This window comes from Varroa destructor, unplaced genomic scaffold (genome assembly GCF_002443255.2).
Source record: "Varroa destructor unplaced genomic scaffold, Vdes_3.0 BEIS01000005.1, whole genome shotgun sequence".
Classification (NCBI taxonomy): domain Eukaryota; kingdom Metazoa; phylum Arthropoda; class Arachnida; order Mesostigmata; family Varroidae; genus Varroa; species Varroa destructor.
Window position 1 is genome coordinate 2,896,870 of NW_019211458.1, and position 17,330 is coordinate 2,914,199.

Sequence of the window (17,330 nt, forward strand, 5' to 3'; positions counted from 1 at the left end):
CGCTTGTGTTGGCACCTGTCCAACACACGGAAGCAGCCATTATGCTGCTATAAATTGGCTTTACCAGACTCACGTCTGTTAAACTTTTCCTGGTGATTCAAACCATGATTTTCAGGTACTAGATGTTGTTACGATCGTTACCTGCTTGCCAGGTGAGGTGAGTGCCTGTGTTATTTCGTACAAAGAGGCAAAAATCCGATGTCAAGGAACGTATGCGTAGAAATGGTTATCTTTGAGTGGGACGACTTGATGAGGTGAGATCTGTGCTTAGAAAAATGTGAGACTGTTTTGTCTTCAAGATGATCATAATTGATATGACAAGATGGCTGTACATAAGCTTATTCACTGGTGTAAAATATCATATCCGCTATTTGAGAAAGGTATTCGTCAGTGATGCTTTGTAAAAACTTGAAGATTATTAATTTTCGGATAGTCCATTCAATCGATAGAACCTATCACCGACCATAATAGTGCAGATCTCATATGTAGATCCTTTACTGCTAAACAACTAAACACATTTTGAGGTAGGTTGGTTATATATTGTTATATCTATATATATATATATATATATAGATATAGATAATATCTTATCTAAAAAACGCTATAGATAATAAAAAAAATGAGCATGTCCTTTTTAGCAGACGTGGATACGTACCATTTCACTGCTTGCTATTGGTCAATCATGTTTATTGAGGGCGGAGAAGCTATCAGTGACGCGTACGTTTATTTCCCTTTGGTTGTTATGGTTCATTTGTCATTCCGTAGACCGCTAGTGTTGGACCCTACCTCAATTAAGAGACCGGAAAGCCTCCCCATTGCGAGCGGTACATCTTCATCATTTCCTAATGTGAGAGACTGCTATAATCAGTTCGTACCTTAATTGCGCCGTAGTTAGAATATAGAGTGATATTTAAAGGACGCAAAAATCGAGGAATATCGTTAATATTCCTAGAATACCTTAGTTTAGGTTTTGAGTTTAGCAAATACACATGGGATAGTATTTCGCCATTGCAGAGATTTTGCAGACGTCCATCGCAAAATGCTCAATAAATGATCATCAATCACATGTATCGTTATATCGAATCAAAATTTTGCGATACCTTAGTTCTACAGTTCGGATTATATACCTGTAATTTTTAGACGCATTGGAACGGGGTTCGTCTCAAACGATTCTGCGCTACTTCATATAGCTTGGAGGCTGAGAGCAAAGCTATTTTATTTTAAATAACCCTACAGCGAACGTCTAATAGGTTATTTTTCTAATCCACGCACAAAATGACGGTACCTCTTCTACTTTGCTAGTGCAAAATTCTAAATAGCAGCATCTGGCTTTTCGACACTGTGAAACAACACCAAACTTTAATCGTATACACTTCTCTAGTACTCCGTAGATACTTCTCCTATTCTGTCTCAGCTACGTGTGCGTTTAGGGTAAATGATCTCAGCGTTCCATGCTGCTTCATAGTTGTCGACCAGAATAAAATCTGGAATGAAACTCAAAGCAGGAAACACAACTTATGAATTGATGTTGCTTGAGATACTAAAGAAGACTACTGCTGTGCCTGTAAATGTTTGATGAATGCGAACAGGCTTTCATGTGTGCTTATGTAGACAAGATCAACAACAATCACGCGTCCCCTGAGACTTCCTCTTAAGACTCAAACCCTCTTAAGCTGTGGTACTACGATCTGTGTAGGACGCGCTGATATGGCATGACACGACACGACACACCTACAAAATACGTTGAGTATGTCTCTTTTGATTTTTTTCAGAAAAAAAGGTTTGTTTAACCAGCTAAGCAGCGACAACATGCGTCGAGCTTGGGCAGTAAATTACCAGCTAAAATGTGACTCATAGACATACAAAAGAGTTCAACATCTAGAGGCAATAGAAAACTAGGGACGAAAATAGTTCGCTTGGAGAACAATAGGAAAGTCAGTTGAGCAAAAAAGAAAAACTACTCAATTGCTCTTTGTAGGATTCGATCCCACCAAACGATACTATTACGCATGATCATAATTATACCATGCAGAACAAAAAGCATAGCGTGCTTCCAGTTAGCGCACCTACGTTATGCCGAACCACAACAACACAAGTTAAAAACCTAAGCGCTAGCTAAAGCTTTCCACAATTGTATTTTTATACTAAGAAATGTGTGAAGGAAGTAGCGTGAGCTACATGGACATGTTGTTGCTTGAGATACCCCGCACGTATTTTCTCTACTTATTTACACTAGTCGTCAGATATCTTTTTTTTACCTAACCATGTCTGGGACGATGTAATAGAGATTAATAGAGTATCTAAAGGTTCTGAGACACGCGTTTATCAGGTAGTATGTCCAACTGATAGAATTTTTTCCTGTTAACACAAAGGCAATGTTCTAGTTATCGTCATGCTCTGTGCTTGGATCCGTGCACACCTTGAACTTTTTATCGAAAACAACACTTCCGATATTGACTCGCAGCTCCTACGAAGAATTTTACTAAACGACGAAATTTTACCTCTCCGAAACGGCTTTCCTGCTTCTTGTATACGTTGAAAGCTTTTATGGTAGACTTAGACCAGATCGAGTATTCAAACGTCACATGTTCCGACAATAATTCTTAAAGAAGCCTAACTTATCTAATTCGCAGACTTGTTGTTATAAGCCAGGAAAACAATCACGTTTAACAGGCTTCATCGGAACCTTGTTGTAATGAAGGAAAAGGTGTTGAGTTGAGGGCGATGCTTTCTATATGAAGAAAGTTTTGCTGGAAAAATTCATTTGTTTTGCCGTTTGTCCAAACGTTGGTGCCCGAACGTATCTCCCTTATTATTCCACCGGAAAAAAGGTGGACCTGATGCGTGCGCCTCATATTAGGATCGTTAACAGAAGGTTTTTTAGAGAGAAACATTTGTCTCATCTATTCGTCTTTGAAGGGCAGATCGCAGTTTAACTTGAAGAAAAACATTCAGAAAAATACTTGCTTGTACGGTTTAGACGAAGTTCAGTGTAATAATGGAAATTACAACTGCATTAATTTAATAATTTACGATACATTAATAGCTAGAAACAAAGTTATCTTCTTCAATTTATTGAAGCTTCCATTCAAACTAATCAGTAAAAACAATAAACATTAAAATAAGCAGTAAAAGAACAACAAATCCGCTGCAAATGACTAATCTCCTCCTAATAGGGGCAACAATTTGACTAGTGTAGTTGGCACTCATTAGATTTATATGCATTTAGGATCCTCGTTTATTTAAAACTCTCGCTCCTAACACCACCTCAATAAAAATCGCAGGACCTTTTTCTATTTCAAGTAACCTCCTAGTGGATATCCACTATATCATCCTGTTTCAGGACAAGAACTATTTCCATGTTAGTTGAGTGGAATATCTTCCTGATATTCGTTAGTTCCTGAATTCGGTCATTAAGCGTATTACTACCAAATAGGACCAAAAATATTATGATTTTACCGTTTCGATGCTCTGATTCCAAGCAAATTAAGCGTACCCGTTCGTAAGCGTATACAACTCCCAACATTAAATTTTGCCTGTCCTGAAAAGGATTTGTGTGGTATCGGGTATGTTTCCAAATTATACTCATTAGAAAGGTCGACTAGCTGCAATTACTGACCATAGTTGCAGATAAACTTAATGTAAATTAAATGCAGTTTCTGTTACAGATATTTTCAGTGTCGGTTCATTGCAAGCCTAAAAGGGTAATTTTAATATCGTGCTTACATTCCCGCTAAAATGGTTGGTTGATTCTAAGTTTTAAAAAATATTTGCCAAACTAGATCTCCCATAAGGTTTAAAGAACTAAAGAATACATTTACATGCATGTTTCGCACGTATACATATTTAAGGGCAGCCATTAATACTAAGGACGAAGCGGTTCTTTGCATTATATGATCACCGGTTGTTGATATCATCGATCCCTGTTTCAATTTCTCTGTAAAAACATCTAGGCGGATTCAGCAGTAAAATGCCTTTAATAAACGAGGAGAACTTCGTGTTTCTCGTTTGAATAAACTATGTGATTGTTTCGCTCTGTGCTACCTATATACATGTCCTAAAATGTTTCACTATAAAGCCTATCTAAACAACAATTTCGTATGAGAAATACTTCAAGAAAAATTACTCTTCGTAAAACATGGTCGATGATAGCAAACATTTAGGAGACACCAACCGCTTATGGTTGTTACTAATCTAGTTATTTTTAAGTCGATATAACTGGGTATTTCAAGAGGAAATATTGATTTTCGAAAGTATATGCAGGTAAATAGAAGGATTTGTTTGCAGTCAAATGAAAATAAATTTGTAATTAAACAGGAAATAGCCTACAAAAAACTGCTATTTGACCTTATTATAAATCCTTTTCCCGCCCTGTGTTTTTCTCATTTTAAACAGACGTACGAAGAAAGTCCCTTGCTTATAGAAAAAATTAATCCCTTAACGATCTAGAGGCAGCTAAAAAATTCGACACATTTTTTCAAATTACCGTTAGCAATAATATGAAGGATGGGCATAGGATCATAACACACTAGACACAATTACTATCACCAAACTAGCAGATGCCGCGTCGGAAAAACCTTTTTTGGGCATCTTTATCTATGCGTTCTACATGCGTTGCATATGGGTAGGATAAACGGGCCCTTGGTGAATCACTACTGGGCGAATAAATCCTGTTCTATTAACCCAACACACATCTGTTTCTCAAATGAACGTGCTGAACATTCTTCAAAGTCACCGTACGTTAACTTTTATCAGTTACGGACAATATAGGATACTATCCATAACCACTTTACCATAGCTTGTACTTCTTTCCATCACGAAGGTATAACATATTGTTGCACAAATAGACGTACTAAACGATGATAGTTCTGTCTGACCTAATGCTAACCTAGCCGTTAGTTATTACCCTGGACTTCGCGGTGCAGTAGTCACCCATTAGCAGGAAGATAGCGTTCCAGTTGAAGAGCTCCATAATCGTTTACGCAGCACAGCGAGGCAAGCCAGGATATCAATCCCACAGCCACTATGCGAAGAAGGGGGTAAAGGGGCCCTACAAGAGAGCGGTGGTCTGTACAGTGTAGCCTGTTGTTGTTGATGTTTTTGTCTAAATCGTTGTCCTTTTCAGTTGTCTGTTGTTCTTCTCGCTTATCCATAGTTGTTGTTGTCGTCGCCAGCGCAGTACGCCAGAATATTTCCACCCTTAACTATCCCGCATTCGTTGTTCCCAACGAGTCCTCTATTCAAAAACGAAGCAATCCGCCATTTCGCCGATACATCTGAACGAACACGAGCTACTACAGCTCCGCCTATTTCGTGACACACCCAATCCCTGTCTCCTCCCTACGTAGTTTGGCCCCCGGGGAACAGTTAATTCAGGTTACGCTTGATCATTAAGGACACCTGTCAGATAACTCGTTATGGCAAATCACAGCCACAAATTCGCAACTCGTTTAATTGAAAAATCGACTAAGGATGATTGGAAACATAGTCGTAAAAGAAAAGCAAATATTTTATAGTAATAAATTTTGTAAAGCCTAGCCCTTCTAGTCGGAGCTTCCGTCAACGACTTCGCTCGATTTCCCAACGTCAAATATAGCAGTATTAGCATAGTGCCATATCCAAAAGCGGTGTTCAGGGCATGTGTTCGAAAAGTCACTTAATTTCAAGATATTGCGTTTATTCCTGAACAGTTTGGATTTTGCCAACCATATATGTGCAGCTGTTTCGTGTAGGAGGCACGTGTGTGTATGTATGTACGTACCAAGTCATACGTTTACAACTTGATCACATGTATATAGCACCGTTATCTTCCATTGTTTTTACCAGTAATGCAGGCAAATTATGTGTGTTAATTTAGGTCAATAACATACCTGTCAGGGCGGCACGATTGCAATCTGACAAAAATTAGAGATGATGGACTACTACCAATTTTTTCGGGAATATACAGTTCCTCTTTGCAAAGCTTAGGTTAAAGCTATTTACTGTAAAAGACGTCCAAATTAAGTCTAGTTTTACATATTCCCAGTAGTTAGAGTTCGCACAACACAGTGTTCACCAATTTATCTCATAAATCCGTTCTAATCGACAGGGGCAAATCTTTCTACCTTTAAGTTCCATGAAGCGTTGGTAGATAGAGCAGTAATACTGATAGTTCCCTAAAGCGGTAGTATGTAATGTAACGGTAGTAATAGTATGCACCATGGTGGTGCTTTCCGATTGCAAAGATACTCTTGTGTAATGCACCAAACACAGAAATAGCTGGCAGGTTCCGTACAAAATGGTAATCTGTACTGTTGAATAGATACTGGTTAGTATAATATATCCTATGTCCTACCCTTTGACGACCAATAAATTCGAGCTACTGAAAATTATGAGGTGCACGTAGTATCGTTATGATGGAGTATATTAAATAATGTATATATAATATGCTGGCCTAGGACGTCATTTGAGGCAAAGACAAACAAATCAAACAAATCGCATCACAAGGCTTAATTTCAATGAGTTTTCGAGCAGTCTCCTACGATTCTATATAAGCTCCCTATTTCACATTATGTAAACATTTTAGCACACAGTGTTAGACTAATAAGCCTATGAAAAAATGCTGCACAATCTCTCGACCAACGTTTCCTAAGATACGTACCTTATGTGAACGAATGAATACGCCTCTTGACGAGTAAAGAACAGCTTACTCTCTATTTATTCGTAAATGTATTTCGACTGTTCAAAAATAGAAAAAAAAATAGCAAAAAAAGTAAATATTGGCTATTAATCTTACAAAGCTTTAAGCGAGATCGACAAAGTATTATGTTCACTTTATTAATTGGTCCCAAGATATAGTTTTTTTTTTTAAATTAAATCAAACGGCCAGGCGCAAAATATAAGTTAGGTCTATAGATTTCCGATGGCATTTTAGGCAAAGATATTTAGCTTTGGAATATAATAACTTCGATCAACCGAGGCAGCGAAAAACTGGATAGCGCGCAACTGATGCACTATACACTGAACGCGCCCGCCCAAAAAAAATAAGACGATATAATGCCGAATCTAGTTTGTAATAAACAAAGCGTACATAGAATAATAACCAAAAAAAGACGAGGAACGGACTTTTCTGTAACGATGACGTTGATCTATTTTGCTGTTGGCCTTCTGTAAGGTACTCCGTCTAGTTACCTAACTGCGGTCACTTATTTTATATACAGGCCAAGTCAGGTTCGTATATGTAAAATACGAATATTGCAGTATAAATAAGTTTCAAATATATCATTTTTTCATTGTTGTTAGTTATAAAAATTGCAAAGGAGAGTATCCTGGTCACTCAGGGTATAAGAATCAATTTCTTCCAAAAGCACTAAGATGAGAAGACAAACATCGCAGAACCAACGCTTAATTTTTAGTATACCCGTCCGTTCTACGCTGTAAAAGCATGCACGAAGTAACTAGTTTCCATTTGCTCGACTTTTTTGCCGACGCAGATGCTACCCTGCATAATTACAACCTCAGTATGCATACGTATCTGCTGAAAGTAGACATCAGTTCTAGAGCGCTTGACTACGTTAGCCCTCAATCGATTTTGTGTGTTTTTTAAAACGAGGTTATAAAATCTCACTGCATTGTACGCATTTAGGACGAATAGGTAGTTGTAGATATCGGCATAAAACCCTAATTTTGTCATTTTTCAGCAAGAAATTAACGCGTAACTAACTAGTTTCGCCGAGTAAATGACTTTAGCAATACGCCTGAAACTCCTGATATATATATATAGACACCGAAAATTCTTGTGAGCTTTCAAATCGTATCGTCATTAGTAGCCCTTTAGCAGTGACAGACACGAAAAGACAACGTCAGATATTTGTTTTTTTTGTGGGTTCAAGCCTGGAAACGACACGGTGAATACGTTTGTCCAAATTCGTGCTGCCTTTGATGAGACACCTGCGTCGATTCACACGCTGGAAGCATGGGCTGGAAAGTTCCGTATAGGGAATTTTAACTTCAAAGATGTTCTTTCTTGTTTGCTTGACAAGGACAAAGTGGAATAAATAGCCTACTGCATTTTTTGAAAAATGATAAATGTGAAGCGTGTGCCTTCGTCCCGTCCCGCGGGATGGCATGACACTACAGAACGCGTGCTGCCTGCTATCTCTGAAAGGTTCTACATAACTTTTACGAGGTATGGAACAAGGTTTTTATCCAAAACCTGCAGCGATAGATTTCAAGTTAGCCAAATTGAAAGGCGTGTAGACACTCCCTTTAACAGCACAGTGATCTCTGTTTCATTAAAGATACATCGCCATAGTTTTTCCTGGTACTTACTCACGTCGGTTCGCACTCTTAGCGGCAAGCGCAGTAATCCCATATAACCGACACTAAATTCGATCGTACGCAGAGGCTTAATTTGCCTTTCCCAAGGCTGCTGAACCTGTATCTCCGAATTCACAAATCGGCTCTTGATGGATACAAGCCGACCAAAGAGTCGATTCCTCGCTGCTAAAAAGTAGACTATGATGAAAGATAGGTGGCAATATGAATATACAAAAATCTGCACATTGTTTTCTTACCCAGAAAAAGTAGGCGAATTTTCTCGGCTGTTTCGGACACTCCACCTAGTGACTATAGCCGATCAAATATATATATATTAATGTCCATGTTCTCTGGATCTTACTTTTTCTTTCATCACCTTTCCATGCATGAATGTAGGCATTTTCTATAAACTGGTATTTTTAAAAGGTCAGCTTCAGCCGTACAAGGCAATATAAAGGTATTCAGCATAAGGAAAAGGACGGGAAACTTAGGAAAAATGATGGAGCTGTAGAATGTACCTGCGGCCTTAAGTTGCAGCATATAATAATCGCCAAGTTTGTGAGTATTTTCTGCTATTCTAGGGAATCATATTGTTAAAAAGAGATGTCACCAATGTGCTCTAATATATCAAGGAGGCATGCATACGTACAAATGCAACCAGTAGATCAGGATCATTATATTCTTATTTTTTCCAATTGTTTTTCACAAGTAGCTTTTAGCTTTTTAATTTTCTGATATATATATATATATATATATATATATACAATAAACATCGCTATTTTATTCACTTTACTCGGCTCACTGTATTTACGCTCCCGTCTAGTGGCAAAGCGAAATGGGAAGCACCGTCATCAAGTAGCAACACTGTGTGGTTCGCCAATTAAATACGTGGTGATGACCTGTATAAATCGGTTTTGATATAACATATCGAGATAACGTATCCTAGATAAGGACTAAGTAGCTACATTACAAGAACATCCGGTTATTACACCGAAATATACAACGATTCATTCTGTAGTCTATAGTATCGATTGGCCTGTTCATTAAGGAACTGTTAATTTTGAAATCGATCAAATATATTCGCCATTTACACATCATTATTGCTAAAATATATGTCAAATCTTGCGAGACGCTGGCTAGGCGGTACGCGCTTTGACCTACGTGTTACGACACCCATGCACGCACGTATATATCGTTGGACTTACTTATCATATTGGCTTGGTAAAATTGGTCATGCATTACCACTGTCAACGATCCACGCCGTGATGAAACCAAAGTATAAATGTTCAGATGCTGTCTTATAAACGTTTGGATTTAGGAAGCAGCACGTCGATCATCGTTGTTTAGGTAGGCAAATAGATCGCACATATTCTCCACGTACGCGAATTCGGATAGCGCATTAAGCTGGTCTCAATTAATTGTTTTTTAATAACAAACATTTTCATTTTGTTTGTGTTGCTTTGTAATAACTAGCTCTAAATTTTTAGTAAATTAATTAATTTAGGTAAATTTTTAGATGAAATGTTCGTCAATTATCAGCGTGCTAACACTCTAGAATCGAGTCAAGCGTGGGTACATCTTCTTTGGAAGAGTTTTTGTGACAGTGGGAGAAAAGTGTGCCGTCTTGATATAGATTCATAGGGTTCAGTGATTTTTTTATAACGTTAGATTCCTTAAGATCGACTGATCGAGCGGCTACGCTCTACAAACTTCCAAGACCACTGCACGTTTTCTGTGTTTAGTAGTAAAATTTGATAACTACCACGTTATACCATCTATCCTCGCAACGAGAGTGTTCAAACTAAAGCGTATTAATTTCTATAAATAAATCTAAATGTTTTGTTATGACTGTCTCTGAAAATTGATATCACTATAGTGGGTATCATTTTATTGTGTAAGTGATTGAAAAAAGCTACTTTTAATTTCGTATAAATTAGGTCGAGTAAAGGAATAGGAACAGATACACCACTCATATACGCGATGCCATCGACGCAGTCTACTATTGTTACCTTCTATATATGCATTATCATTATGTCACACTACTATCTATTCTTTACGCAGAGGAAATCCAAAATAAGCAGCTAAGAAAAGCACAGACTGAAATTAAACCAGTCAACACGAGACGATTTTCGTCACATGTGCCTGATAAAAGCTGTTAATAAAATTAACAAAGCTTGAAGCTCAAAAGATGAACTGAGGTGTGAAAATTAACGCGTACTTGACACTGACAGGACAGATCCACTAAAAAAGACAAGTAGACCAACTAGTAGAAAAATATAAGATCTTTACAGATCTACCAATCAATTATAAGTGATTTTGCTTCGGCTCATTCTACGGCTGGGAAAATTATAAAAAAAAAAGTTTTTTTTTTCTTTTTTATAATTTATTCCAATTGCGAAATTACTCTTAGATCAGCTTATGAATGATCTAGCCAAGCCTTCGAAACTTACACAACAAAAGCCCTTAAACGGGTGTTGACAACTACAAGCCAATGGCCTAAGGGCTGATGGTACGTAAAGATGATTCCGAAAAGACAGTAATCGATTATTGTACCTTTAATCGACTGTCCTACTAAAAAAATACCTAGACGAGAACCAGCTGTACGTCACCGAGAGTCCTGTTTGCGTCCTACATAGATTGTAGGAATTATCCGTGTCTGGGCATTGTAGTTGAAGTGAGAACGACACGTTCTTTTATGCTCAGATTTCTTTAAGGCATTAACAGAGTGTCTTATTCCGATCTCAAAAATGCACGTTCTTCGAATTGATTAAAAGAACTTGACATAGATGTTTAATCACCTTAGGAACAAACATTTTAGACTGCATATACACACGAGGGGTTCTATTAACCGAAAACGCAAGGGACCCTATGTGCGTTGCCTATTTACTTTTGAAAGGGCCCTTACTAAAGACATAGTTCATACATTATAGGTGGTAATAAGAGAGTCCCCAAAAACCAAATGTTTCAAGTATTCTGCCCGGCATCGACATTAGATTTTCGATGAGACCACTGGTCCCCAGCACAAGACGAAATGTGCTCTCGCTTACATTCGATCCTACACCACTTCGATTTTTATAATAACGTCCTTCCGGCAGGCCTAATGTAGAACGGACACCGAGGCGGTATGATTGCAGAGTGACGTGAACGTGACGAAATACTCATCTCGACGTTATTAAGAAAGCAGCATAATTTAGTCCTTTCTTTTACTTAATCAAGATGTGTCTAAACCGGAAAAGTCGGATACACTTTGAAAGGTCAATATCGTAGCCTAGACATTGCCTTTTGCATTGACATTTAAACCTTGACATGGACCTAACTGCTGTTGTCCAGCAGTTTCATTTTCGGTGTTTTATTATTAAGGATTGAGTTCCGTCTTCACGTTTCAGAATAGTGCCGAAATGTTAATACTGCTCTGGGCTTTGGCATCCCATTCTAATCGTAACACATAAAAAAAAAATAACAATAATAACCACCATCAATAATATTGCTTCTGATGACACATCTAACCTTATAACATTTATCGATCACCAATAAAGATGTACTATTATATTGTATGCAAAAGGATAGTTACTTAGCCAGGTAGTTACTATCGCAACGTTGCTTTAAAACAGGCAACAATTAAAAAGATAACACACGTTGCCCCGACTGCGTTTCTGCCAGTAGCGAGTTCCGCCCATTCGTTGTCGTCACGATATCAGTTTTACGTCGTAAAATATACTACCGCCTGAACGATTAGATAAGAACAAATTCAATAAATTTTTAAAAAGGAAGGCCGAAATTACGGAAGTTGACACTTTTACTTTATTTCAAAGCTCCGCTCTACAAATAGCTTTCGCGTTGAAGAGCTGCAGCAGTCTACGATAACATGTCGCCGGCTATGGCGACTACTCCAGATCTTCGTTCATGTTGTGATTTGTATTTTTTTTGTTTGTTGTAAATTCTTGTTCTTGTTAAGCTGAAAGTGAATACCATTTTTGGAGAAAAGGCTTGGTTCTGCGTAAGTGCTTTGTGAGCCAGCTACACCGCTATATGGAACAGCAATCAAACTTCAATATTTCCCAAAAATAATTTTTCCCACTTTTTCCTCGTGTCTTTATAATAAGACGTGACCAAGCATCAGCGTCAAAAAAAGATTAGTAATTATTATTATTTTCGAAAACGTGGCGAATTTAGGCTTTTCAGTCAAAATAGCTCGGATTAAAGAAGAAATTCAAAGTGGGCACTACGCTGTCGCATTATTTTCGACATTCCATTTTTTTTTTTAAATATTTATATAGACACATACTCGACAGGCCAGCTCAATATTAATATGTTTTCATTGCAAAAAGCGACAAATTACTATAAATCGTATCGTTTGATTATGGAGCCCTAGCTCCGATACGAAGCGTAAAAGTGTTAGCGTTAGAAATGTATACACACGCAATAATACCCCAAATCTCGCAATACACGCAGTGCGTGACCTACATTAAGGTTAAAAAAAAAAACGTGGACCAAAAATTGTGCCTAAAGAAGGCCGATAGTTCAGGTAACGTATTCCCGGGACAATCGTGATGTTCTACGGCAATTTTTTGTTCAATATTATGGTTAATGAAACTGAATGGAGCGCCACATAGTGGCCATAGAACACACATGTCGAATGTAAGCCAGCACATTTGGGTCTAGTGTCAGCAGACGCCCAGAGTTAGATTAAGCATGAAGACCCTCAAAGAAATACTGTTGCAACCTTCTATTGTGGAAGCTTTTAAGCGTAAATATCTCATAAATGACACACTACGTAGAGCTACTCATGAATAATTTGCGCCATCTACAAAATAAAATGTCAATTAAGTTTGCCAATCGTTCTTTGAAGTAAAAGGTGCCGTAGCAAATAGAATTTTACTTTTTTTTCATTTATTCAAGTTAATAAATGAAACGCATCAAAACAGTTGCCTTGGCTATTTAGGGGTTAGAATTATTACTTTTTAAAAAGAAACATCATATAGTAAATCCCTGTATAAATTAAGCCGTGTAAATTGTCCATTGTTTATAAACGCGCTGCCATCATAGGTCGCTCAATTTCTAAAGAGGAGGTATCAACTTAATTACCGAACGTAACCTGGAGGAAAACTACAGCATGTTTTTATTAAGTTCAAAGGTTTAGTTAAGCTGTCCTCACAGGGGCTTTGAAGTAATTAATATATGTTTTTCATAACCATTATGCATAAATTTTTCAAAAACAGCAAATTTATTTATTAATCTCGAATTTCATTTATTAATCAGGATCTGTAAAAGTAGGGTTTCATGACATTCTTTAACAATTAAATTGTCCGTTATTGCTCTGTATTCCATATATATATATATATATATATAAATATGTGGAACTTACATTTCACATATCATGTTCTGAAACTTACTTTCGATGAAAACGCCAACAATGGTCCTTTTGATTAGCAAATAACAATAACCATCATGCAAATTTTTTTTATCACATCTACCGTATGAAACTGTGTGTTTTAGCGGCAATGCCACCGACGAAGTCTCGCCTAAGCCTTTCTAAGCGTTGAACACCTACCAGTGGCCAACTGCTCTGAATATCGATCAACTAAAAGATTCTGGAAAAGCGGCAACCCCTTTTTCAAAAATGGTTTGGCCTTTTCTTTTTTTTTTTTTTGTCAGTTTTCGCTCTCTATTGTTAGAAGCGACATTCGTACATTCACCTGCTCTACGTCCACTCACCATTGCCTCTACTTCTGACTATTTATGTCTACTAGACTTCAGCGATTTCAACGTGAAGCGAGTGCCCCATTTTTCAATTTTTACTTGGTCCCCACAAATGAAAGCACTGGAAAACCAGAGTTCGACAACCGTACCCATTACCGATTCGAAGGTTTGCTAGTATTAACTGAATCGTTTTGGTTATCCTGGCCTCAGAAGATAAAGGAATGTATAAACAATTTTCTAACTGAACACCTTAAAGAACTTTGTCACTGAATTAAATCACTAATGTTTACATTTTATTAAATGCCGCTTATTAAACGGCACTATCTTGCGTTACATTTGCAATACAATTACAGGATGCAAAAGCTACCGCATGCTTAAAGTTCACAAAGTATTCATATTGTACACGTATTGCTATATAAACATAAACACACAGTTTGTTTTTATGAGAAGACCTTCTCCATATATTCAGCTATAGGAAGTTTATACAACGACTTTTGTGTACCCGCAGTAAATTACTAGGAAGCATTTGTTTAGAGACAATATTCTCGCGGGTTTTTATTGCGCATCAGTCGTCAATTTCCTTACGTTCAATGTCCACCTTGTCATTGGACGCCCCTGTAAGTGTTATTTTTTTAACGTAGAGCCTTTATCAAGTAGCAGCTTAATTACTGCATTTCTTCAAGCTCTCATATTTTGTCAACACACAAGGAAGAAATGCATTCTAACTTGAGTTCACCCCCTGGATATACTTAGCTACTATTTTTGTTCACAGCGACAAGATCAGGCCTCTATTAATCGATCTGAATATTGATTTTTACCTATCGAATAGAAGAATCTTATATGTTCTTTACGATATATTGCATTATATTCATATATGTTCTTTCATTTTATGTTGTCCTAAATTCCCTTTTATCTAGTTTATTACGAATAACTGCAATGTTAACTCTATATGCTCAACTAAATCCCCTCAATGCTTACCTTGCCCTTTTCGTTACGATACGATACGATACGATACGATACGCTATTGTTGAACGACAGTTAATACAACACTAATCTCCCATGAAAATTTCGTCTCCTACAACTCATTTCCCCTAAGGCGGTAATTTGTCTTTAATTTGTGTACAGTTTGTTCTGGGTCTATAGGCAAGAGGTCCCAGTTCTTGTCTTATGTTCTTGAGAAAACGTCACGTAGGCGGATTATTTAGAACATAACCTATTCCAATCAAACGCCGGATTCGAAATTCCGTATCTGCACTTGTTCCTGAATAAAACTTTAAGCACGCTATGTATTTTCGCATGATAAATACCCTTTTGTCAAAGGAGCTGTGCACTTAATTTTAGGCCTTTATGACAATCTTTTTAAATTACGTTAGGTGAAGCTGCACGTTATCTCACTTCTTAACATTTAGCTTTATTTTATATATATATATATACACATATGTGACTTTGTGTCTCAAAAGCGGCTATATTTTGGGATCGACTTCTGGGTTCCGGCTTTCAACCAGAATGATCACCCGTGTAAGAAAGCGGTGCATGAGGGCGAACGTTAGGGAGCAAAGGTTACGTGTATTTGACAGAATACAAAAAATACATTCGTGCATACTGATGAACTAAGGACCAGATTATAAAAATGTACTTGAGGCCAAAATATGTCCCCTTGTTTTGAAAAGGATACGAGATATCAGAATTAAACGAGCTGTAGATGAGTTTTACCCAGTATAATGAATGAAGCAGCTCAAATATTTTTCACACAACAAAGCGTCCTCGTTAACTGTCTCTACTATACCCGGACATGTTTTGGACCCACAACATTCCGTTATAGAATAGGATATCTCACGTTTGCAACAATGCAGTAATGATTTTGGCGTAGTTTCGCGGATCGATTGCACTGTCTCTCGCTGGTTAAGAAGGATAATTTTTTGCACAGAATTATAGCAGGCATACTTTTTTCTGGAATAGGCATCTTTGTGCATTCGGATTAATTTGGAAATGCCATATATCATTGGTTTCATAGATGCTGTTGAATTTTAGTATCTCTATGTGCATACATATACAGTGTATCTTATGCACACACGTAAACATGCACAGAACGTATCATGTTGCTGTGAATACTTACGTATAATAATATACGATATAAGTACGATCAATAAACTACGTAATGAGACAACGATCTACGACATTTCCCACCAATATCCGTAGCAGAGCATCAAATCGAGGTGGAAACCCCGACCTTGAGCATTACCGGATGAGCTAACGACTGGGTAACAGCTTGAAGTGACACAGGTGATAAACTACTAGAGCTTTAGCTAAATCGATTCATGTCGCGGATCTTTTCGCGAAGACAAAAGTGACCCACAATCATCAGCGTCTCTTGCAGATTTACCGTTGGCACTACTACACAGAAGAAAAAGACGACACGAGGCAAGGAGAGTAAGACAGCAGTCTAATGCAATATTGGGTAAAATTGCTTTTCGGCGAGATCTGCAGACTACCGCGGACAACAGCTGTCACTTCGAATCAATCTGTGGGTTTTGGCTCCTTCGCTAACTGACTGGGCCGCCTGCTACCGTTATTATTGCAACGAAGCCGCCTGCCTGTTGAAGAGCGACGGCCTGACCGAAAAGAGCTTGTTGTAGAAGAGATGCTACTGTCGCTATGCTGGTGATTGTCGATGGCAGCGGCGGCGGACTCCGGATGGCGAACTGTTGATAGCGAAGGAGGGGAAAGGAGCGGCACAGAAAAGTGGTCGTCAGTGTAAACCAGTCAACGTCGACTGCCGACGCCGTTGTCAGACCGTGGTCTGCCGAAACTCTCCTGGAAGAACAGTGGAACGTAACGCCGTGCCGCGTCGGGCCATCAAGCAAGGAAGAATTCGTGGGGACGAGAGAGAAGCAAGGGTTGACCGAAGGCTCTCCACCCAGTAAACCAGACCCATACTTCAAGAGCCTTTCTTGCCAGGCCGGTATATAAACGCTGGGGATCGAAGAAGGCCGACCAGGAGCCGGAGGAGTATTCGCCACCGGTGTCTCAGAAAGAACATTGCTACAAGAAAGCGGAAATCAGACGACATGCAGGCTGTGCTGCTTACAGCTTTGCTGGCCGGGGCTACCGCCAATCCTGTACAGAAAACTGTATACACTGGTGAGTACAGCGATATCATTTGAATTTGGGGCACACGCCGTACTTGACCTATGTCCATGTTTTCGAAAAAAAAAAAAAAAGGAGCTAGTCTATAGTTTTTAATAGGCGCATAGTTTGTATACTACATGTTCAAGTAACCAAATAAATAAACTGACTTTTCGCCGAATTATTTAATAGAGAAGGTCATATAT

General features: G+C 38.1%; 1 protein-coding gene across 6 annotated transcripts in view; it reads left to right on the forward strand.

Annotated features, from left to right (window-relative positions):
- The window catches only part of Cht8 (Chitinase 8), a 19,831-nt gene continuing 2,501 nt past the window's right edge, over positions 1–17,330 (forward strand). Inside the window, exons 1-2 of one of the 6 annotated variants that reach the window (XM_022806691.2) lie at positions 1–157; positions 16,376–17,139. In XM_022806691.2, coding sequence (XP_022662426.1) covers positions 17,067–17,139 — 73 coding nt within the window. In that variant the 5' untranslated portion in view covers positions 1–157; positions 16,376–17,066. Of the gene's footprint in view, positions 255–320; positions 525–765; positions 848–16,375; positions 17,140–17,330 lie in introns of those variants that run through there. The other 5 variants (XM_086989168.1, XM_022806690.2, XM_086989167.1 and 2 more) reach the window with 5 other exon arrangements.